Raw genomic sequence first — 24,877 nt, 5'->3', positions numbered from 1 at the left:
GCTATGTATATTGCAAGATATACTTGTTACTCTTCAACTGAGGATCCTGTCAGCAAAGCCTCAAACTTGACACTGTTTAGACTCCTAATACAAGGAGTCAGACCTGATGTTCTGACTTCCTACATTACTGGCAGAATAATCCATTGGGTGACTTGCTGGCCTTCTGTTCATTACTATAACCAGTGCAACTTCTTTTCTGGACATGAAACCTAGGGCCTGCACATACTATCCAAGCTCTGTACCACTGAGGCACATCCCAGCCCTAGAATGACTCTGGATCACTCATGGTAATTATTGGAAATTATTTATTAAGTACCTTATGATTGGGCTTTATAGCTCAGTGTTCTCTTTTTGTGACTTTAGTTCAATCCTAAATACCACAAAATAAAGAAAGAACCTTAGTTAGAAATGAAGAGGTAATGTTCTATAAAATTTTATCAGAATGAGAAATTGAGAAATGTAACTTAGACTAGCCAGTATATTTAATTGAATGATTTTAAGCTCCAAGATTTATATTTGATAAAATGTTGAGTAAAATATAGGAGTTATTTAGATAACATAACTAGGGAAATTGAACACATACTATATTAATATCGTCATAGAGTAAGAACTAAAAACAAAGCAAAATAGAGAGTACTATGATGTACATTCAAAAGCAGACTACATACATATTTAAGAAATTAGACTTTCACATGAACTTGTTTTAAGCCTTTGTAATATTTTGATAATGCCTTCATCTGACAACATTGTCACAGAGTATGTTGAGAGTACATTTTTATTAACCCAATCATTATAAAAGTTATTGATTTTCCCAGAATGTTTTAGAATTCAGTTGACATGAATGCTACGTTCAGTATATACTTTTTTTTATTACTGAATTCTCATAAAAATTCTTGTATCCATTTCTGCTATGAAGATAAGAGATTGAGCTGGGGAGATATTTCAGTTGGTAAGTGCTTGCTATGCAAGCATCAGGACCTGAGTCTGTATCTCCAGCAACTATGTAATAAAGCAGGGTCTGGTAACCTCTGTCTATAATCCATATCCTAGTGAGTCAGAAATAGATTCCTGGAGCTCACTGACCAGCCAGTATGGGCAATTGGTGAGTTTCTGATTCCAAAAGAGACTCTGTATTAGTCAAGGTTCTCTAGAGGAACAAAACTTATAGAATGAAAGTGTGTGGATGTCTGTACACATGTACACATATTGGATTTATTAGAATGGCTTACAGGTTGTGTTTCAGATAGTCCAGCAATGGCTGTCTGACACTCAAAAGTCTAAGAATCTAGTAGTTGTTCACTCCACAAGACTAGATGTCTCAGTTGGTGTTTATACATTGGAATCTTGAAGAAGTAGACCCTAATGCTAGTGAAGGAATGAACTTGCTAGTGAGATTGAGAGCTAGCAGGCAAAGAACAAAAACTTCTTTCTTCTACCTCCTTTATATAGTCCTGCCACCATAAGCTGTTACTCAAATTAAAGGTGGATTTTCCCTCCTCCAAAGGATCTGGATTAAAGGTGGTGGGTCTTTCCTATTTCAAATGATTTAATTAAGAAAAATTCTTCACAGGTGTACCCAGCCACTTGGATTTTTGTTAATTACAGATGTAGTCAGTTTGACAACCAAGAATAGCTATCACAGACCCTGTCCCAAAAAATAAGGTTAAATCAATGGACAAAAGATACCCAGTATCAACTTCTGTCCCTTCATATGTGCACTTCTACATAAGTTGCACACTAGTATATGTGAATATAAACATAAATAAATGAAAAACCATTAAAAATGAACTTACAAAAATCTTTATCAACCCCAGAGATGCATTATTACATAATGAGTAAGTGCTTGGCAGTTGGATGCTTTGATTGTGGAGTCTGCTTTATTGGGAAATTTATTCAGAGAGTTTGAATAGCCACTATTATAAATTACTCTTGTTTATTTATCTGTAATCATCCTAATATTTGTACTTTTCAAACATTATTCCCTTAAAATAGCACATATATGCTGAAATTGGTGATGTTGCCACAGCCTGGCTGTTAAGGGCTAGGATCCCCCTGTTGTCCCATTCCTCTCAACTAGGGTGGTATTGAAGTTAGAGTATTATAATTTTAGAGCAGCTCAGCAAATTTTTGTTATAAAGGGACAGATGTAAATATTTTAGGCTCTGTACCTTATACTCTTGCCAGTTTCTGAACATGGTACCTCAATTACAAAAGAAGCTACAAACACAAAGACACATCTATATGATAATATTTCTAAAATCAGGGGCCAGGTAACAACTACTCATAGTTTTGTCAATCCACATTTTGGAATTTTAAACAATTTTACTCCGAAAGCAATTTGAAAAATATGATCAATTTTACTCCGAAAGCAATTTGAAAAATATGATCAAAGGTGGCCAGTGTTATGTATCCAGTCCTCCATTGTCCCATCAGGATAGTTAAAACATGAATTTGGACTAGAAATGATTCTATGATGTGATTTTTCAAAATACATTTTACTTTGACTTATTAAAATCCAAATAATACTTCTTTGGCTTCAAAAGTATACTAACCCTTCATCCTCTTCACATTCCACTCTGGGGGAAAAATTTGAATGTTATTCAAATTTTTAAGAATGCCTCATTGGTACACAAGATAAAATTATATCTAGTCACTGACATCTATTTTTCTATGTTTTTAAATGCATTTGATTTAGAAAGTAGTAACACATTCATTCACACTTTTTGCTCATGAGTCTTTCAGATTCTTTCTTGTGACTTCACACAGAACAAAAAACAAAGAGGATCCCCTAATCTAGTCTATGCTCAGGGAGTCCTTGGCAGCAGTTCCTATATGGTTGTATAATCTCAGGGTACTTTGTCATTGGATTTCTGCGCTACATTGAGGAATAATAATAATAGCCCTAGCCTTAATTTTCATATCACACCTTTCTGGAATTTCTATATCACAAATATGAAGGAGAACATATGGGGAACTGTATAATCAGTAAAAGTCAACCTTGGCTCTCAGATCCTTGAATATAGAAACACAGTAGCCTTTTCTAATCTAACCTCCTCTTGGTTTGTTTTATAGATGATTCAAATTTTAAGAGCAGTTGTGAATGACTATTAGTTAATTTAGCAAGCAGGAGAGATCAATCTGTAGCAGAAGCAATGTTGGAAGATGGTTGTTCTGTTGCTGAATAACTGTTAAAGGAATACAGTCTTTTCTTGGGTGTAATAAGGTATATCATTTGTATTTATGTCTGTCCTACTTTGCATGTCTTGGTAAATCTTCCTTAGTATGTTACTTTGAGCTGAGGCATCAGTTGCTGGTGTGTCACTCTTAGAGACCATTTTATTTGATTTCTGCTGTGGGGAGACTACAGAGGAATGTCCTGTCTTCCAGTTAATTATAAAGGGGAGAGTATTGATTCAGTGAGCACTTAAGCTGACTGAGTCTCCTGGAACAGGCAGTGGCTGGAAGACATCATAAGAGTACTTTGACATTGGTTAAGTGGCTAGGTGCTTTGACATCATAAGGGTGCTTCTGTCTTTCCATCACCATGAGTTAATTTTTATGTAGGGCTAGGTCATATCTAATGCAGTTGTGTTTTAAAGAGGAGCATTTACACTTGACCAATAGGAGATGTGGCCAGCCTGTGTTCTTGCAAATCTTGTGGCTTGTCTGAATCTCACCCACAGTTTGGACAACTCTTAAGTTTAAATTCCAGGACTTCAGAGAAATCTGCTTTGCCTCTCTGTTCAAATCTCCTCTACATTGTTTTTGAAGTATTTTGGTTTATACTGTTTTGTAGAGGCCTATACCATAACCTACCAGTAATCTGAAACAGCTAGACTAGGTAGGTCTGATAGCCCTGTCTCATAGGCATCCTCTTCTCAGATGGGCACAGTTTGGTTTTTTTGTTTGCTTGTTTGTTTGTTTGTGGTTTTTTTCTTTCACTGAGCAGTTATGGTTAAATTATCCACAGGACTCTAGGGATTGAAAGTTTTCAAAGAATAAAAATTTAGGTTCCTTTGAAGTAGTAATTCTTTATTCATTCTCAATTAGTGAATGAAGCTATTGTATTCTGCATATTAATACTAAATTTGAGGCTTTTTGTCTTTCTTTAGAATTGATGGAAAGACTGAAGTATAACTATAATACAGCTCATGAGTGGGTTCTATTGTTAACTCTTGGGACTACCAGTCCTAAGGTTAGGATTACAGAGTGCAGCTTTGATGTTAGAACCTGTTTTTGGTCTTCTCTGGAAATAGTCACTAATGTATTCATTCATGTATTTACTCACATTTTAAATTGGCCTACATTTATTGAGCATAGATGATGTGGGCTGGATATATATATTTTTTAGCTCCAGTATCTAAGGAGGACATTCTATAAATCCATGCATCAGGAAGCTAGAATGAAGTGACTTATCAGAGTATGTGACTAGGACAAAGTCAGATCAAGGAAGAAGACAATGACTCAGGCAGGTTCAGCAATGAGGACTAGCCAGTACCCTGAAATTGATCATGGCCAAGAAACAGCTGTTTATAAACAGACTGAAGATTTCCATGTTGAGGGCATGACTGTGAGTGAGTTAAGATGCCTAGTACCAATAGAATCAAAACAGCTTGCATATACTTTCATAAAAATAGTTGAATTGCAGCATCCTCTATTTTCCTGTTAAACAGTCTCTAACTTCAATTTTTTAAGGACTCATGCCAGTTGAAAAGAGCAGTAGTGAGGCCAGCATTGGTGATCCAGTAATTTCCTGTGGGAAGTTCACAAGCCGTTGTGAGGGCACAATAGAGGTCTCAGAGGTAGCACTAAGGGCAGAGTTTGCAATAGCAGGTAACCTCTGGCATGGGCCTAGAAAGATGTGAGTCAGTTTTCTTTTGATTTTATAAGCTCTGTGAGGACTAGAGAGATTGCACAGTTTGTAGTGTTTGCTCATGAAAGCATGAGGACCTGAGTTTAAATCCCCAGGAACCATATAAAAAGCTGAGTATGGCCATAAGTATTTTTAACCTAAGTACAGTGTGGTAGAGACAGTTGAATTGCCAAAGGTTTCTGGTCAGCCAGCCTAGCTGAAATGAAGAGATTCTGTCTCAAAAAAATAAGATGGAGAGCATCTGATGAGAGCAGACATCTCAACATCAAACTTTGACCTCTGCAGGTGTACATATTGAGCCTGTGTTTCTACAGAACTTGAACATATACACAGTCAAAACAAAAAGCCCTGTGAATCTGAGCTGAACAGTGAGCTGTCTTAGAAGACACAAATCCCCATGATAAGAAAACTCTTCTTTAAGTGTTTCTGATTCATAGGGACTTCTTGGCCTCCGGCCTAGAACATATGAGCATTTGAAACCTTGAACCTGCCCTTTCTTAATTTGTTTTTTTTAAATTTATTCTTCTCTCATATATTACATTCCTATTGCAGTATCTCCTCCCTCTTCCCCTCCTAATCTCTCCTCCCACCCCATCCATCACTTACTCCTCCCCCTTTCCCTCCAGAAAAGGGCAGACCTCCCAGGGATATCAACCAACCATGGCACATCAAGCTGCAGAATGTCTAGGTACTTCTCCTCATATTAAGACTGGACGAGGCAACTCAGTATGAGAAAAAGGGTCCCAAAAGGAGGCAAAAGGGTAAGAGACAGCCTTTGTTGCTACTGTTAGGAGTCTCACAAGAATACCAAGCTACACAACTGTAACATATGCAGATGGCCTACATCAGTCCCATGAAGGCTACCTGGTGGTTGGTTCAGTCTTCGTGAGCCCCTATGAGCCCAGATAAGTTGATTCTGTGAGTTTTCTTATGGTGTCCTTGACACCTTTGGTTCCTATAATCCTCCTGTCCCCTTCTGCAAAATTCCCCAAGTTCTGCCTAATGTTTGGCTGTGGGTCTCTGCATCTGTCTCCATCAGTTGCTGGGTGAAGCCTCACTGATGACAATTATGTTAGGCCCTATCTATGAGTATAGCTGAGTATCATTAGGAATCATTTCATTGACTTTTTAAACCTGCTCTTTCAATTTGAACTACTGTGTCTCATCCCTCAACAGGTGATCCTGGAGCAGGTGTTATATGCAAGAACCTTCAAAATATTCTTTGAAAAAAATAGTTAACCCTCTATAAAGCAGGAGTCCTGATGTATATTAGAATAGGTGTGCTGTGTCATTACAGTGACAGAGTTTTTTTAAAGCCATTGGTGGCTTTATCTTGTAGGACAAATGTGAGGATCTTGAGGAGAAAGAGATAAGGTGATACATAAATTGTTCTGTTTTTCTTCCTGTTGCTGTGTTAAAATACTCTGACCATAAGCAACTTGGGGAGGAAAGGGTTTATTTTTAGCTTATACTTCCAGGTAATAATTCATCACAGAGGGAAATCAGGTCAGAAACCGAACCAGAAACCATGGGAGGAATGCTTCTTACTGGCTTGTTCTCTGCCTTGCTCACCTAACTTTCTTATACAGCCCAAGACCACCTGTATGAGACTATTACCTCTTCCAGTTGGCTGGGCTCTCCCACATCATTTATCAGAACAATTCTTCAGTACAAGGACATAGGCCTCTCTACTAATTGAGACAGTTCTTCAGATGAGGTTCCCTCCTTCCATGTGTTATAGGTTGCATGTCAAGTTGATAATAAAAACTAACCAGCATATAAATGAATTTGGAAACACTTTGAAGTCATCTAGCTGTCATTGTTCCTATTTTTTGCACTCTCAGATAAATTGGAATCATTATCCACCCACTCATAGAAGTGGAAATCCTGCTTAATGCACAGTCTGATTGGATAGCCCTAATGATATATGTGTTGAAGTGCATGGCTAACTTGAGTCAAATTGGAACATAGGATGCTCAAACCTAGTGGTTGCTGTTTTCACAGGATGTCTTTCAGATCTTGTTTCTCACACATTAGCATGCATTGTGTTTTTCTTTGTAGTGAGATACTCCTGAAGCCATAATGTCTGGCCATAAGGTAGTAGAGTTTCTAGAGAATTAGACCATTTGAAAACATGAAAAAAGGCCTATTTGGCAAAAGCAGAAATGGGATGTGACACGGATAAATATAGAGTTGAAGATGATAAAGAGGAAACTTGGATAGTTTTCTTTTCCTTCTCGCACTCATCGGAGTGAGAGGGTGGCATGTCCTACCTCCTGCTCCTCCCTCTAGTACTCCCATGTCTATTCCTGACAGAAGCATGTCTTCTTTAAGCTGTACTCTCAGAAATTGCCAATAAGGATGTGTGGTAGTTTATCTGGCTGTCATAGTAAAGCACATAGACTGTGAGGTTTGAACAGGGAATATTTATGTTCCCTCAGATCTGGGACCTAGAAGTTAGAGATGTAAAGGTACAGATAGTTCTCGGATGCTTCTCTCCCTGGCTTGGAGGGAGCCATGTCTTTTATAATCTCCACATGGTCTCTTCTCTGTTTATGTCTGTACCTTGATTCCTCTTTCTTTATTTAAAAACTATTTATTAGTTGATTGCTTTTTTGTTGCTTTGTTTGGGTATGCATGTTGGGAGTGCTTGTGTACCACAGAATGTATGTGGAGGTCTGAAGACAACTTTTGGAAGTCTGTTCTTTCTTTACCTGCTGTCGTCTCCAGGGATCAAATTGATATCATCAGACTTGCTCAGTCATTCACTGAGCCATCTCTGGGGTCCCTCCTTCTGATAAGGGCATCAATAGGTCCATCCCAATAGCATTGTTTTTTATGAAATCACCTGCAAAGTACCTGACCCTAAATAAACAGTCAAATTGTGATGTGCTGAGAGTTGAGCTGCAAGCTGAGAATTCAGACCCTGAAAGATCTCTTTAGGGTCTGAATTCTCTTAGAAAGAAACATGCTGAATAGTCTGTTTAGGAGCCTGTTGCCATCCTTGATTCTACAAAATATCCTGTGATTCAAGCCCCAAACAACCTACTGATGGTAACTAGCTGGTAAATATGCCAGTAAATGTCAAATAATGTCATGTTGGTGAGAATGTTTCCTCCAAGACAAGTGTGTGTACCCAGTGATGGTGAAGTACAGCACTGGTATATTCATTTTTCCTTCACTCCAACTGTGCAAGGTTAGTATAAGATAGGTATGACCTCTATTCTATAAACTAGGAAACAAAAGACATGGAAGCTTGATAACAGAACTTGAACCCATATGGTTCAGTCCTTTGCATATTTCTCAAACCTCTTGTCCAAGTATTTGGAACTAAGGGCTCCCAGGATGACTCTGGTAGATCAGATAGGGTGGTAACCCAGGGTGTCCATTTGAAGTTTCCTCAGGTAGGCAGATTACCCTCTCTTAACTACCAATCTTTCTCCAACAGAGTTGTGTATCATGTGCAAGCTAATTTCTGTAGAAATTTAGTCATTATCCACATGTCTGATATTTGTATATTTTGGTTACATGACAAAATTTATTTGTAATACTCTCAACACAGTGGAGAGTTTTCTGTCACTCATGAACATGTGCAGAACCCCAAAACTCTTGTTTCCTAAAGTGTACATTTGTGGCTAAGGTCCAATAGGGTGGCCTTGAACTTCTTGTTTTAGTTCTCTGTCCATGAAAGTGTGTGCTCTTTACAGCCTGTCCTATGTGATGTTTTTGTGCTTTTATTGATGAAAGCTTGAATGAAACAGAATCTTAGTGTAAGGTTGAAGTGGGCAAAGAAAAAAGACTTTTCTATATGAATGACACTGTGGTGGTTTGAGTAAGAATGACCCCATAGGCTCATATATTTGAATGCTTAATCATTAGAAGGTGGCACTCTTCACAAAGATTAGAAAGATTAGAAGGTGAGGTTTCAAAAGCCCATGCTGGACCCAGACACACTCTCCCTGACTGCAGATCATGATGTAGCTTTCAACTACTTCTCCAGCACGCTGCCTACCATGCTCTTCTTGTGATGCTCTTCTTGTGATGATAATGGACTAAGCCTCAGGAACTGTAAGCAATCCCCAAATTAAATGCTTTTTTTTTTTTTTTTTGTAAGAATTGCCTTGGTCAAGACGTCTCTTCACAGCAATAGAACTGTGACTAAGACAGTGACCTTCAGTAGCACAAGACTTCATACTTCTAACATGTAAAGGAAGCAATCTAAAATTTCCATGTAATGTGCTTTAGTAAATTAAAATTAGCATTCTGATATACATTATTAGAACTTGCATATGTATAATTCATTGATCATCTCTTAGACATGGTCTTCTTAATGCCTGAATAATTATAAAAACTGTTCTTTTGCCATTTAACCATTTAAGAGCTTAATTCTGAATGCTGTAGGGGATATTTGCTCAGTTCCTTGGCCATGTGTACTGGATAGTTTTATGTCAGCTTGACACAGCTAAAGTCATTTGAGAGGAGGGGAACCTTAATAAGAAAATGTCTTCGTAAGATAGGGCTATAGGCAAGCTTGTAGGGCATTTTCTTAGTGATTGATAAGGGAGGGTCCTACCCTGTAGCTGGAGTTTTTCTGGTCCTGCCTGGCCCACAGTCAGGACAAATCTCTAGCCTGCCAGTCCTGCAGCTGCTCAGACACAACCGAGTAAACACACAGAGACTTATATTGCTTACAAACTGTATGGCCGTGGCAGGCTTCTTGTTATCTACTTCTTCTGTCTTAAATTAACCCATTTCTATTAATCTATACTTTGCCACATGGCTTGTGGCTTACTGGTACCGTGCATCTCGCTTGTCATGGCGGCGGCTGGCGGCGGCTGGCAGCGTCTCTGTGCCTCAGCCTTCCACTTCCCAAAATTCTCTTCTTTGCTTATCCTACCTATACTTCCTGCCTGGCTATTGACCAATCAGTGTTTTATTTATTAACCAATCAGAGCAACACATTTGACACACAGAACATCCCACAGTACTTTCCTTTTTCTTTTTTTCAAAAAGGAAGGTTTTAACCTTCACATAGTAAAATTACAGATAACAAAACAATTATCAAGCAAGAATTACAGTTATAATATCTAGTCTATTTGTATTTTGCAAATTAAAGAAGATATCCTATCTATCCTATACTTGTGAGTCTAAGGTTTCATATCTAACTTACCTTTTATCATAACTAAGGAAATTATAACTATCTAGTCTTCAACTCCATCAAAGACCTCAGACAGATGTAATACTACCTCAAAAATGGGAAAAGTATGCAAGCAGCTTTCAGGAGTCTTGCAGGGTAGACAGAAATAGCTGGCAGCCTGGACAGTCACCTAATGTTCCTTTGTAAAGTTGGGGCATCTGTCTTCAGCCCACAGGTTTGGAGTCTCTTAGTCATTTTTCTCTGTGTCCTGTAGAATGTCTGGCAGTTTCCTATGGGTCCTGCAAATCCAGTGGATACATTTTTTCAAGCAGTCCAGGCAAGAACAGTTTCTTGCCCAAGTGGCTATTTTTGCCAAGAAGAAGATAAACTCCATATAGAGTGTCTTTGATGCCCATCCTCCTCTCTTAAGTAAATTGGTGCTGCCAGGAGCAGACATGTTTAACTGTCCAGAAAGTCTAAATTTTTAAAACATTTTCAATGCCAATTAGCTGCCTATACATGTCTTTGTGTTTGAGTCTCTTATCAGTTTTCTGCAGGAAATCATAGCCAGGCCTAACATTAACTGAAGTCTCCAGGAAGAAGATGGGGCCCCACAACAACAACAATTCCACATGGACAATAATAATATCACAAAGCTGACAAACATCATCTACAGATCAGCTTTGGACTACAAAGTGCTCAGAGCAATTTTGAGAGGGCTAGCTGAGATGATCCAGTTTCGAAGACTATTTGAATAAGGACTTGATATAAATCCTGTGCATTATGCACAGACTGGATAACAAAGGATATAGCTACCTTTCTTAGAATTTGATGATTAACCCAAAATTTTTCTTTACAGAATAAAGATACCTTTGCCCATACCCATCAGGAAGCAATTTTAAGACTACGGACACCCACATTCCCAAAGAGGTGGTGTGGGGTGGGTGGTTTTTGGTCTTTTAATGGATTTCATTGTTTAGGAAGGTTGGTTACAAGTTGTTGTTTAAGGGTTAGGAAAAGGGCTAAGCAAAGGAGATTAGATTTAAAGTTCTTGTTTTTTAAAAAAAATTGTCAAATTCAAATGGACTAGACATTGTTTAGGTATTTATTGCTTGTATATATGGTATATAGTTATTGTACTTTTGTATATAGTTTTTCTTACATTAGCTATAACTTTTTTCCTTTTTTCTTTTTATTAAAATAGAAAAGGGGGAAGGTTGGGGATTTAGCTCAATGGTAGAGCGCTTGCCTAGCAAGGGTAAGGCCCTGGGTTCGATCCTCAGATCAAAAAAAAAAAAAAGTAGAAAAAGGGAAATATGGTGATATTTTATTTTTTCTGAAATGTGATTCTATTTGTATGTTAATAAATAAAGTTGCCTGGGGATCAGAGCTAATAGCAAGCCATAGCAGAAGCTGGGCAGTGGTGGTGCTCGCCTTTAATCCCAGCACTTGGGAGGTAGAGCTAGACAGATCTCTGTGTGTTCAAGGATACAGCCAGCATGGAGACAGATGCCTTTAATCTCAATACCAACCATAGAAGACCTGGAGGTCTGTACAGACAGGCAGTGAAAAGGAGGTCATGTGGTTAGGTTTACAATCAATGAGAAGGCAGAACAGAAAGTCAATAAAAGGACAGACACACAGGAAGTAGGTCCTTTTCTGAGGGGAAGGATGACAACGGCAGCTAAGGGTAAGAAAAGGCAGTTTTAAGTTTCAGCTCTCAGCTACTGCTCTGACCTCTTGGGCTTTTAACTCTGCATTTGGCTCTCTGTTTCTTATTTAATAAGACTGTTCATCTACACTACCCATTGTGGTTGGTGCTGTCTCCAGGCTGGTGGTCCTGGGTTCTATAAAAAAGAAGGCTGAGTAAGCCATGGGCTGCAAGCCAGTAAGCAGCATACCCCCGTGGCCTCTGCATCAGTTCCTGACTCCAGGTTCCTTCCCTGCTTGAGTTCCTGTACTGACATCCTTTGATGATGAATAGCAATATGGAGGTGAGAACCAAATAAACCCTTCCCTCCCTAAGTTTCTTTGGTAATGGTATTTCATCACAACCACAGTATCCCTAACTAGGACAGCCATGGCATGACACTTAATAAACATTAGATTATAAGCTTTATTATACAACTTCTTAGGATTAGTCATGTTTTAATTAAAATAGTTAGCTATTTCTTGATGTCTCTCACCGTTTTTCAGGAATACCTTGAGAATTTTGTGTGTGTTAATTGGTTGAATCTACCCAGTCTCAAAAGGGGTCACCATTATTGCTTCAATTTCGTAGGTAAGAAAACTGAGGTGCGGAGAGATTAAAATGTATCCTGGGATCTCCTGGAATCAACAGTGTTGCCCTTTAAGTTCTAGGCTCTCTAGGTCAAAGCTTGAGTTGTTTACTGCCTCTGTTGTCATACCAATAAAAGTGACTTATTTCTGTGAAAAAGCACACAGCTCATAATACTTGATCCTTTGCTCACATCAGACATTACTCTTGTTAAAATGCTACAATTCATTGATGTCGCTCCTGTAAGGAAATTAAATCTGAATTTTTTAACCTAACTGTTTTTCACTAGAGATGTACATATTATCTTAAAATCAATCACCTTTGTTTGGGGAGTTTTGTGCCAACTTTTATTTAGAGTAATCTTTTTTATTTGTTTTATGAAACATATTCCTTTCATATATATGTCCAGGCTGGCCTCAAACTCATGGTCTTCATTGCATCTGCTTCCACATGTTAGCAATATAGGCTTATGTCGCCATGATTGGTCAAAGTGATCTTTTTATATGAGTTTGTCAGAGTATTTTCTAGACATCTTTGGGGCCCTATTGCTTAGCCTTTGAAATAACCATGAGGTTCATCAAAAAATTGTGTTCTGTGTTCCTTTACAGAAAATCATTCTGCACCTCCTGATGTAACCACATACACCTCAGAACACTCAATACAAGTGGAAAGGCCTCAGGGTTCTACCACATCCCGGACAGCACCAAAGTATGGCAATGCTGAGCTCATGGAGACTGGGGATGGTATGTCTTATAGTGAGGTGCTTCCTTCTGTGTGAACACTCTACTTTTGTCCTTACTATGATTAGTATGAGTCCTTCTGACTAAATGTGCTGCTTCTAGATACACAATAGATACTTATCAGATTGCTCAGGAACTTTTTTACAAGGTGATCTGACCATGAAAAATGTAAATCATCTCCAAATTTTCTAAGAATTTCTCCTTATTAAAAAGAATATAAATATTATAGTAATTTAGCCACCAGAAGATAAAGATTTAATTAGATGCTAATGTTTTTCTGATGTATAACTAATGTTAGTTGAGTTATTAGAGTCTTTAAGGATTTACAGCACAACTGTTAAGACCTTGACTGCCTACTTCAAAGGGCAACATGAAATTAAATGGAAAAACAAAGTGATTTATAGGAATGTTGGAGCCTCAGATTTTGGAAGAAGGAGACATCTTTTTTTCTCAAAATTGGAAATAAATTATCAGTGCTTTGCTAACTTACAGAGTAAAAGGGTTCCCCTAGTTCCCATATTTCTAATCTTGGTATTATAATAACATTAATAGTTCCCAGCATGGAGTACCAGTTAGCAAGCCTCAGATATGAACTTTCTGCTGTATTCTCCTTTAATTGTGTTATATTCCTGCCAGGGTTATAAAAGGTAGGTTAGAATCTGGCAGTAAAATTATTCTTTCTCTTTTATGAAAAATGGACAGAACAGTATCAACATGCCACAATCAGTGTACCTTACAGTGTTTGTTGATGTTGTTATGATGACTGGGTGGTTCACAATTAAATACCTAGTTCTGGCCATATCTCTAGCAAATGGCATACTGTCCTCGGCTTGGTTGAAGCCCTAATACTACTTATTCATAAAGATCAATTTAATTAAAACTGTAGCAGTTCTATTTCTTACAGAATTGGCTGCCCTTGCATTCTACCAAGTTGGCTTTCATTCTCTGTCATACCCATTGTTGAAACTGATCATTGATATTACTCTTGTCATTAGTTAAAAACTTCTGTTATCTTTGAAATCTGTCAAGTTCCAGAATTAGGTAAATTCTGACTCCTGTATTGTGTAGTCCAGTGTTTCTTATTGTGTACTTCCTCATCTCAGAAGCACACCCAGAGGTAATACTAACATTCTCACCTAAGCTTCAAAACCACTGGTCTTGGATTTATTTGAACCAAATTGAGTGAGAGTAATTGATAAGATACTATGTTTAGATATTGAGAATTATGGCTATTTTTCCATGTTTTGAGAGCTATAATAATTTTTTTATTCCAAAAGTCCATTTTAAGATTAAAAATGCTTTTGAAGTAATGGAGGTACAGGTCAGTGCTTACACATTTTGTCTAGTATATATAAGGCCTTACACTGTATCCCTACTACAGGAAACAAAATCACTATTGTTTGGGAAATTTTGCATAAATTTTTTTACTTCTTCCAGAGTTTGTTCATTTCCACTCTGATTCCTATTTTTTCAGGTGTACCAGTAAGTAGCCGGGTATCAGCAAAAATTCAGCAGCTTGTCAATACCCTTAAGCGACCGAAGAGGCCCCCATTACGGGAATTCTTTGTTGATGACTTTGAGGAATTGTTAGAAGGTAAATTCTTTTCTACCTCTTCTTTTATGAGGTCCTACAGTTCCATATACAATGCTATATTTTCTGCAAAATAACTTTATTTTATTAAGAGTAATAATCTGGCCTTTTCTTAATAATAGAACTCTAATAATAGTGCAAGTTGCTGTTTCCAATGAATATGTGAAAGGTACACCAAATGCTGAGCAGTTAGAGCTTTGGAACCATCTTCCTTCTCAGTGGAATGTGGTTCTGTTCTGTGATTTGGGCCTTTGTGTAAAGACTCATTGCCATGATAGGAAAGCAAAATGACACTATGGAGATCCTTGGCTCAAAGCCAAAGGATACTTTCTACACAAGCTTGTGAGATTGGGGAAGCATGGTGGGGACTCTGGCCTCCATCTCACCCATAGTGAATGGGAGTCTTCACCTAGATAACTTAAAATTAAAACAAAGTAGATCTGTGTGCTGGATCAAACCCACACTTCTTATTATCTGTTAACTGAAGTTAAGACTCAGCTGAGGGATGGGGAGACAGATGACTAAGGGGATAAAGCACTTTGGTGCAAGTGTGAGGATGGGATTTCAGATCCCCAGAACCTATGTATAATGAAGTCTTGGAAAGTATAGACTGATCACCAGAGCAAGGTATTATGAGACTTATCTATGAGTTCTGGGTTTGATTGACTGGCACTGCCTCAATGAATAAGGTATAAGAAGAATGATGAAAGACAGTTCCTAACATCAATCTTTAGCCCACACATGCACACCCATGTACACATGGGATCACGCACACACACACACACACACACACACACACACACACACACACACACACAAACATGCACTCACACATGCACACCACACATACATATACACATTCAATGAAAATTGAAAAATAAAATAAACTTTATAGAAGTTTCAGCTGATTTTCCAGATAGCAGGTGGAGGTGATCACTCAAACTCTGAAAGAGAATCTTTTTCTAGAAAGAGGAGAAATAATTTCAATTTCACACCTATCTAAATTTTTTGGTTTTTTGAGACAGGGTTTTTCTGTGTAGCCCTGGCTGTCCTGGAACTCTCTCTTTAGACCAGGCTGGCCTTGAACTCACAGAGATCCACCTGCCTCTCTCTCCTGAGTGCTAGAATTAAAGAAAGGTATGTTCCACCACCACTAGTTAACACCTATCTAAACTAGAAGAAGAGGAACAGTGTGTTCTACAATGAGGCATTTATTTTTACTCATGAAAGTACTTTCACCATGCGTTTGTTATTTAGAGTATTTGTAGAAGATTTCTACCTGTATGTCATCAGTAAAGGGAAAAATACAATGTAAGAGCTGAGCTTTTTGGAGTCTTGACTACTGTATGCTAATAATTAGAACTTTAAACCCATGTTTTTTAATGTGAGACTGTAGGCATATGGTTCTCACATCCACCTAAAGTCTCCATTCTGTGTTGCCTTGGAAATTGTAAGAGCTCAATTCTTTTGTTACATCCATAATCATTTTGATTCTAGAAAAGCATGTTTGCTGTCAGCTGATACATTTATGCCTGAAATATGAATCTCCTAGATTTTTTTATAAACTCTAAAAATACTATACTAACATGGATATATTTTTCTTAAAATCTTCTATGTTTAAATGTATTTAGTTCAACAACCAGATCCAAACCAGCCAAAGCCAGAGGGTGCCCAGATGCTGGCCACAAGAGGGGAGCAGTTGGGAGTGGTCACAAACTGGCCACCCTCTTTAGAAGCTGCACTACAGCGATGGGGGACCATCTCACCAAAGGCCCCCTGCTTGACTACCATGGACACAAATGGAAAACCCTTGTACATCCTCACTTACGGTAATCCCATATTGTCCTGTAAAATCCATTCTCTGTCCTTTGTTATTACTGGTTGGGGAAGAAAATACATATCTTCTGGGTAACTCATTTATGAGTATGTTCCTTTTTTTTGTTTCTGGTTTAAAAGTAGATGAAAATTTAAAGAAATTTTTAGTAAAATTACTTTGTGTTGATAGAGGATTTACTACTTTAAAAAAATTAAAACCAGAAATGGATGTATAAAGCTGTGATTATTGTTTTTGTTTTTCAACTGAATACTTTCATTGGTGATCAGTAGGGAATATATACCAAACCTTTGGGCCTAGGTTAAATCATAATCCCCCCAAATACCCAAATGCTGAAACTGAAAGATGACAGAAATTCCTGAAGTCTAAAATCCCAAAAGTTTTAAATCCCAAAATACAGTTATGGAGAAATACTTAAAATTCTTTAAAAGACATTTATTACACACATGCACACACGCACACATACGTGTTTGGTTTTGTTTCGAGACAGAGTCTCTGTATGTAACCCTGGCTGGCCAGGAACTTGCTATGTAGACCAGGATAGCCTCCAACATGCAGAGATCCACTCACGTAGGACTAAAGGCATACATATACCTGGTTTCATTTACATTTTTAAAGGGAGATTTGTATCAGAAAGATAGGAAAATATTGACATAATACTTTATAGGCCATTCTACAATAATATATGTAAGAATAGAGAAATTTTTGCCAAGCTAAATACTCAGGTTTATGAATACAAGTCATAAAGCTTTAAGAGTTACAAGTCAATGAGCTGTATTCATAAAGAACCAAGTCAAAAGGCAAATATCTATATGTGTATCATTACTGTTGGCTATTACATACAACAGCTTTATAACTGTGGTCCCCTGCAATGCGATGGTGGATAGTCCAAGTCTTCTGACAAGGCTAATCAATGGCTATTTGAGTCAGTGTTGTGTTTGTAATCACCAGAGAACTGGGATCTTGGAAAATTTATCTTAGAAGAATACAAGTACTTAATGAGGACAACTGTTAATTTGAGGAAATTTCAGTGCATTTACATATTTGAACAATATTGATACCGAAAGGCAATACCTTGGGCACCTTCATAGAGACTACATTGAGTTAGAGATGTCTGAAAGTCTGTATCATTTGTTCCTCCAGTACTGGAATTGGAACAGTATAAATAATAAAAGACACAACATACCAAATTAAACAAAAGTAATGCTGACATTTAAAAATACTAGGGAGCTAAAAGACTGCTGACTCCGGGGAAGCTAATGGTGTGGGTTGTTGAATCCAGAGGCTGCTGATGCTGGACTTGAGCTTGTTTTATGCCTTTCTTTTTGTGCTGGTGGAGGTTGAACTCAGGACTTTGTGCATATCAGGCACACATACTGTCAATGAGCTAACTCCTCTACCCAAGCCTTGTGTTCTGATCTCTGGATGCAGCAAAGAAAAAGAGCACTTCACCTTCTGCCTCTGTTTTTTCTGGTCTCCTAGCTGGTTAGATGGTAATCAGTATATTAACTCTGATATATCAAGAGTGATCATCTGGTCGATTCAGACCCACACTGATCTCTGGACAACCTCACAAACCATATCCATGATGGTGTTTGATCAGATTTCTAGTATGTATGTGGAGACAATAACCCCATCCCCAGACTTGCTCCTCATTCTGTCCCTTTGACAAAGTCTTCCCCCTACTCTGTCAGAGAAAATTAGTTTTCAGGAATTGGCCCTTTGGGATTTCAGCATCTGCAATTTTACTTTTAGGATTGTGACTTTTTAAACTTTGGAGATTTTAATCTTTATTATTTCAACATTCAGGTTTATGTATTTATGATTATTTCTTACTGTTTCCACTTTGACATCTATCACTCAGAAGCAGCAAAATCTGTATACACATTGCAGAAAGTTAGAGAAACAGGTTTCACATAATTCTTTCCACAGTATACTTAATGCAGACTAAACTTTTGCACATGGCTGTGCTAGAGAGAGGTCTTTCTCTTAGTTGCATCACTATGGAGAAAACAGACCACAATTATTTTCATACTGCTAGCTTTTAAGCTTCATAGCTACAAGAACAAATGGTCATTTTACATCTGCATGCATGACATTCAGTGATGCTTTAAAAAAAAAAACAGCAACTTTGGCTTTGTTTTTATATCACAAACACTTTAGATAATTATGAGGAAAGAGCTTCAATTTTAAATGAGCTGCCGTGGTTAAAAGCTAGATGCTATGTAAGTAATAGAACTAAATAGAGCCCAGCATTTTGAGAGTGGGACCCCTGAGACACTTCTGCATTTCATGTCCCAAAATGGGATTTGGACTTAGAAGTATGTTGTGTTTGGCAGTATATTTTTTTTATGCTCCCTTTGTATTTGTGGCTTTAAAATAGAGATTATTGTCTGTGATTTAGCATAAGCTTTTTGTTGTTGTTGTTTTTAAAGTATGCTCTTAGGAAAAGGTTTTATTAATCAAAAAGAGGAGACTTTATTTCTGTGTAATCCTCATGCCCAGTCAAATTAATTCTGAAAGCTAATTATGTACTTGGAATCACTGCTGTTTTTACAGCTAATGACACCTACATTCAGCTGTCTGTGTGTCAAGGGGTCCCGTAGCACTAACCTTTGTGTTTGTCCTAGAAGTTGTATGCATTTTAGTAACCTGCAAGCTTGCACTAAGGTAGATTAAGTTTGTGCTGTGCAGTGGTGCAGTACTCTGGCTTGGGAAGTCAAATTGAATGAAACTGAGTTCTCAAGAGGAATATCATCAGAGTAAAACTTGAGCCCCTCTCTGTTGATGATTTATTAAGGAAACTAGTCTTTGCCTTTCTGTTAAGGCTATGGGAATTTGAGATACAAGAAGCACTGTTGCTTTGAGGGATACATCTTTTTACATATGCATTGTACCTTTACTAATTGTCTTATAAGCCACTTAACTTTTTTCTGTATTTTGATACTATTTGTCAGTAATGTGTTATTGGTTAATCTTTAATTTTGCTTAAGAAAATAAGGTATTTTCAAATATTAGCTTATACCTTATCAATGTATAAGCTGAAAATCTTGACTGAGACAGTGAATACTATACATGAATGTTATCTTTGTGAGAAACAAAAATTAATGAACCAGCAATTGGTTATTTCTGAGAAAATTCAGGGGAAACAAGGCTCATTGAATTTCAGTTGTTCTAATGCCTGAAAAATTGGTATAATTGAAGGGCTATAGTATTTAAAATCTTCATATAGTCCTTCAGCCCTCAAATTTAATTCCCAGTCAAGTCCTGAAATAGTAGAATTTTTAGCTGAGAAATTTAGAATATTTGGTAGAAATGTAGATAGAGTAAACCTATAAAATATCTGGTACATAAATCTTCACATTGCAGTAGAAATAGGAACCATACTAAGCAGCACCCATGGACTACTGTTACCTTAATTCATGAAAATAACCATACTGCATAGTGCTTCCCTTTTTGTATCTGGCCTGGTAGAAACCACCATCTTCATATGCTTCCTCTTGTTTTGTTAGGATACATGTAAGTACATTTAGCTTTTCTACCACATCAGTGTTCTTGTTTATTTTTTATTTTTAAAATATTTAATATCAATACATGTATATGATATATTTTGATCAAATCCATTTCTCGTTCTTTCCCTTTCAGTTCCTCCCCTATCTCCACCATCTCTTTTCACTTGCAACCTAACTTGCTCCTTTTTTTCTCCTAATACCCACTAAGTCCATTTAGTGCTGTCTGTATATACATGGCTATAAAACCATCTATTGGAGCATGGGTAGCCTTTATGCTTGCATCTCTGAAGAAAACTGACTCTTCTTTCCCCTGCAGCCATCAATTGCCAACAGCTCCTCATGTAGGGGTAAAACTTAATTAGCTCCTCCTCATCCATTCTGAGTTATTCCAAGTATGACAGGGTGTTAGCTGCCTGAGTTACCAATCTTTGCATCATCTTATTATAAATGGTTACTGGTAACTCTCTTCAATTCTTGCCCCAGTTTTATGGGTGGTATATTCTTCTGAGAATTAATTGTATTATCCCCTGAATATCTGTCTGTCTCCTTTCTCTGCAGTTATATTGTCTGTACAGTAACTTAAACTTCATTAAAATCTAAGAGAAATTAAAGAAAATAGTCCTTGTCATCCACTCAGGAAGTGTTTCTTGTCTTTGTTTTACACTAGCAGCTGCACTTACTTAGTTTCCTTTTCTCTGAAAACTGCAAGATGTAAAAATACTAAGTATATCTCAAGAATTTTGCCCAAAGTTTGCATTTTGTCCTTTCCTTGAGATCCTATGTAAAACTAGCTTGTGTTTGAATGTAGAAAGATACCAACTTCTAAGAATCCGAGCTGAAAATGAAGTTGAAGCATTAACAGACTCTAATGGTTTTAATTGACTGGTTTGTTTACAACACATTACTTTTTATTTTATTCAGTGATAACAAAATGTAATTATTCAGCTAGAATAGTTCTCTAGTTTTGTTCACAGTAAGGAAAGTCCGGATCCTTAAAGTACTTATGGTTAAAAAAAAAAAAAAAAAAAAAAAAAAAAAAACCACACACAACAACAACAACAACAAAAATCACCTCCCTGTTATGTTTCTCATAAACTAGTGATTATTGATAGAGATGTATACTCCCCAAATAAAGTATCAAATGACTTTAAAGATCTATGGGGTTCAGATGAGGAAGTAAAAATGAATGAAATACTTAAGAGTTAAGTTGCACACCTTGATTGTGGACTTGATTAGTGCTTGCCTATGACATAGTGAAATCCCAAAAAAGTGGTTAGCAAGTACTAAGAATCAGGAATTATCCTGGGAGTTAGAACAATGAAAGATAAAACATTCTGCTTGTTCACTGTCCACTAAGGGGCAGACAAGTAGATGAATCCTATAAATGGTAAATAACAGCAACATTAATTCAGGTAGCTTTAGTTCAATGGGAAATAAATTCAAGTTTTTTAAAATTAAAACTGTGTTATAAACAAAAATAATTTCTATTTACAAGAGGAAAACTGGACATTGACTATACTGAGACATAATTAGATTGATCTGCATTATATTACTTTTATATGGATGTATTGACTTGAGTCTTGATTTATTTTGAAAGCCCTTAATAGTTGAGTATCTTAGACTGTGCTGTAAAATGCCTTGTGTATGCAAGAATTTGATTTGAAGTCACTTTTTTTCCACTACTCATGATTACCTGGCATAGGTAATCATGATTTACAGGCATAGGATTAAGGCATTCTACTTTTTTTTCTAGGGTTCAGAATTTTATAATGATTATAGATATTTGTTATTACTTTATCTAAGGGCAAAGACTCCTCTTCCAGAATCCCTATGTCCTGAGATTAGAAAATGTTCACTCTGAGAAGTTTACAACTTTCAGGGGATCAGGCTTTGAATGACCTGTCAGAGACATTTTTACAGAATTTGTGTTCATTGGACACATTAATAAGAGAAAGATGTCACTGATATAGCTTTATTACTCTCAGTGGGACTTGCCCCCATGCTTAACCCAGAAGAAATGTGACAATTAAATTTTTCTGTAGCTTTATAGTAAGTGCATCCTAAACTGAGAGAAATTAAGGGTGTTAAGGCCTTGCTCTCATGATTTTCTGGCAATGTATCATGTTTAGTACTTATTTTCCATCCTGATTCTAGGAATTTAAGTTGAAGGCTTAAAATGGAAAAAGAAATCTCTGGGTAAACTTCATGAGAGAGGATTTTTCAAGACCCCATCCTTCCCATTCCCATGCCTGTATACTGTTAACTAATAAAAAACTCATGGCTTCATGTCCCATCAACTCCTTCCCTGTCATAGGTCAAGCATAAGACTGGCTAAACAGGTGGAAATTAAATCTTCCAATCTCTCCTCTCCTCTTCCTTCTCTTCTGCTCTCCTCCTTCCTCTCTCTTCCTCCCTCTCCCTCTCTCTTCCTCCCTCTCCCTCTCTCTTCCTCCCTCTCCCTCTCTCTTCCTCCCTCTCCCTCTCTCTTCTCCTCCCCCATCTCTGTGCTGTTTTTAAAATGTGCTGTTTTTAAAATCTGTACTACTTCTGAATGTGTTTTTAGCTTTCAGATTTATATTGTTTCCCTGTTCCCTTTTTTGTCAATAGTTTCCTACATGACAGTTACTTCCAGCCACACATACTGAGCAAAATAGATGTATGTGCTTGACCTTGAAAATGTTCCCTAGTTTAAGTAATATTTACAGTTGTATGTAACTGAATATGCATGTAGAATGTTAAAGTTGCTTATATGTTTATACTTTATATTAACAGGCAAACTTTGGACAAGAAGTATGAAAGTTGCTTACAACATTCTACATAAATTAGGTACAAAGCAAGAACCTATGGTACGGCCTGGAGACAGGGTAAGTGGGTTTCAAATAACTAGATAACTTCTGTTTTATAAACCCAGAGTTCAGTCTGCCTTCCTTCTTAGAAGAATACAGTTGGATTTGAAAGACAAGTATGCATTCATTGTGAACAGGTACAACCATCAGATTGGGGAGTTTTGTGTGTTTTGCTGCTTTGATCAGTTTCCTTAGAGTTCTTGGCCTGCTTTGTGGGAATAAATCATATGGCAGTATAGTCACCTGGGAACTTATAAATTTATTATTGTCTCTTGTTTCTTTAGGAGCCTCCCCATCCAAAAATGTGCTGTCCACACACACTGACTTCCTCAATGAAGGCAGATACATACATATGAGACCTCAGTCTCAAAGAATTAATTTTAGTTAGTATGCTTACACACACAAATACATCATCTTATTCCTTTTCAAACTTGTTCATCTAGCTGCTCTTCTAGCCATGTAGAAAAGAAATCATGTGTTCTAAAACTTTGTTATTTCCATCAACTGTCCTGTATTGCTAAACAGCTAGCATGACCAAATTTAGGATATACAGTTCCTGCCTTCATAACTGCCATCATAGTCCTTTTATGTGAGCCTGTTTGTTTATCTTATCTAACTGTTCTTACCAAAATTATTAAGTCCTATTTAGAACATTTTTTAAAGAAATGGAACTCCAGAATAAGAAACTACAAAATGATACATATGTGCTAAATCACTAGATTTATGTGCCTGTGAAAATACACCTACTTTGCTTATATAAAGAGTTAGTACTGAAGGTGCTGCAACATGCCAGAGGAGCTGGTGTGAAAATAGAGGCAGCATCCTGAATAACATAGTAGGGGTCCTGTTTTAAAAACGTACCGTAGAGGAGAGCACTATGATAGGATAAACATTAAATTGGCTGTGTTGTAGTCATGTGCCACATACTGACATTCAGTGACAGTTTGCATGAGTACATTCTCTGATACGGCCATAAGTATAAAAATACCTAACATATTTCTCAGAATGTATGTCCACACCAACATTAAGTTTCTCTTTGTTTAAAGGGTATGGAGAAATTTGGTCTAATACTTATTACCTATGAATATAAGGGAAACACATTTAAAATATCAAATATATGCCAAAATGTGAAAATATATCAATAAATCTTTGTTATAATATATTAAACACAAGTTCCAGGGAACATAGCAAGACATTGAAAGTGTAAATATGGAAAATGAAAAGGAATCCATAAGCGGAAAAATTTTTATCCTTAAGATATGCCATATTGTTAAGGAGTGTTGAAAACTGTATTTAGTAATCAGTGCTGGGTTATAATATTCTGCTTTCAGTCTGGCTGAACTGAGCAGGTTGGATGAGCAAGGAAGGTCCAGGAACAATCAAATACTGGTTAAATACTTAGCTGTAGTAGTAGTCATTGAAAATATGCATATACAATATAAGAGACTGATGTTGAACTTATACCAGGACTGGTAATTTGAGGCTTACTAGTAATACATGTTTATAGATACATGTGGTATGATGTATCATGCTTCACACTGAACTCTGTAAACCCTCTTTCATTTGACCTTTACTGTGACAGTCAGTTGCAGCTTCTAGTATTGCTCTTTTTCTCATACCAAGGCTTAGAAAGGCCAAAATTGTGCCTGAGATTCCAGAATTCAGAAGTACCTTAGGATCTGAATTAAGTCCTATCTGGGTCTAGCTCCCAAGCATTTTACCCAACTACCTGGTAATGGATTATACAAGCATTTAATTGTTGTTATGAGAACTCTATATCAGAATACAAGGAATTATTTATGTAGATCAGTGAAAAGAGTAAAAACACATATTATGTATACTTTTTATGTATATGAAAATTATGTGGCTATGGAAGATGAGAGAAGAAAATAAAATGAGCTCTTGCCTAGTAATGGTTCTGTAGTTGGCAGCTGTTAATGTTTCTCTTCCATGTAAGTTGAAAAAAAAAGGTATGGGACACTTGTTAAAGTATTTCTTACTATGAATTTTGCATAAAACATATTTTTTCATCATCCATCACTTTTGAGATATATATTTTGCTATGT

General features: G+C 37.0%; 1 protein-coding gene across 1 annotated transcript in view; it reads left to right on the top strand.

The window, feature by feature from the left end:
• Positions 1–24,877, top strand: part of Dip2c (disco interacting protein 2 homolog C) — a 198,359-nt gene that overhangs the window by 38,692 nt on the left and 134,790 nt on the right. Inside the window, exons 7-10 of the mRNA XM_036188870.1 lie at positions 12,897–13,031; positions 14,503–14,622; positions 16,251–16,448; positions 22,738–22,829. Of these exons, the coding sequence (XP_036044763.1) occupies positions 12,897–13,031; positions 14,503–14,622; positions 16,251–16,448; positions 22,738–22,829 (545 nt within the window). The remainder of the gene's footprint in view (positions 1–12,896; positions 13,032–14,502; positions 14,623–16,250; positions 16,449–22,737; positions 22,830–24,877) is intronic.

The sequence above is a fragment of the Onychomys torridus genome, chromosome 5 (assembly GCF_903995425.1).
Source record: "Onychomys torridus chromosome 5, mOncTor1.1, whole genome shotgun sequence".
Lineage (NCBI taxonomy): Eukaryota > Metazoa > Chordata > Mammalia > Rodentia > Cricetidae > Onychomys > Onychomys torridus.
The sequence above is the reverse complement of the archived record's forward strand: the minus strand, read 5'-3'. Positions and strand labels throughout refer to the sequence as shown.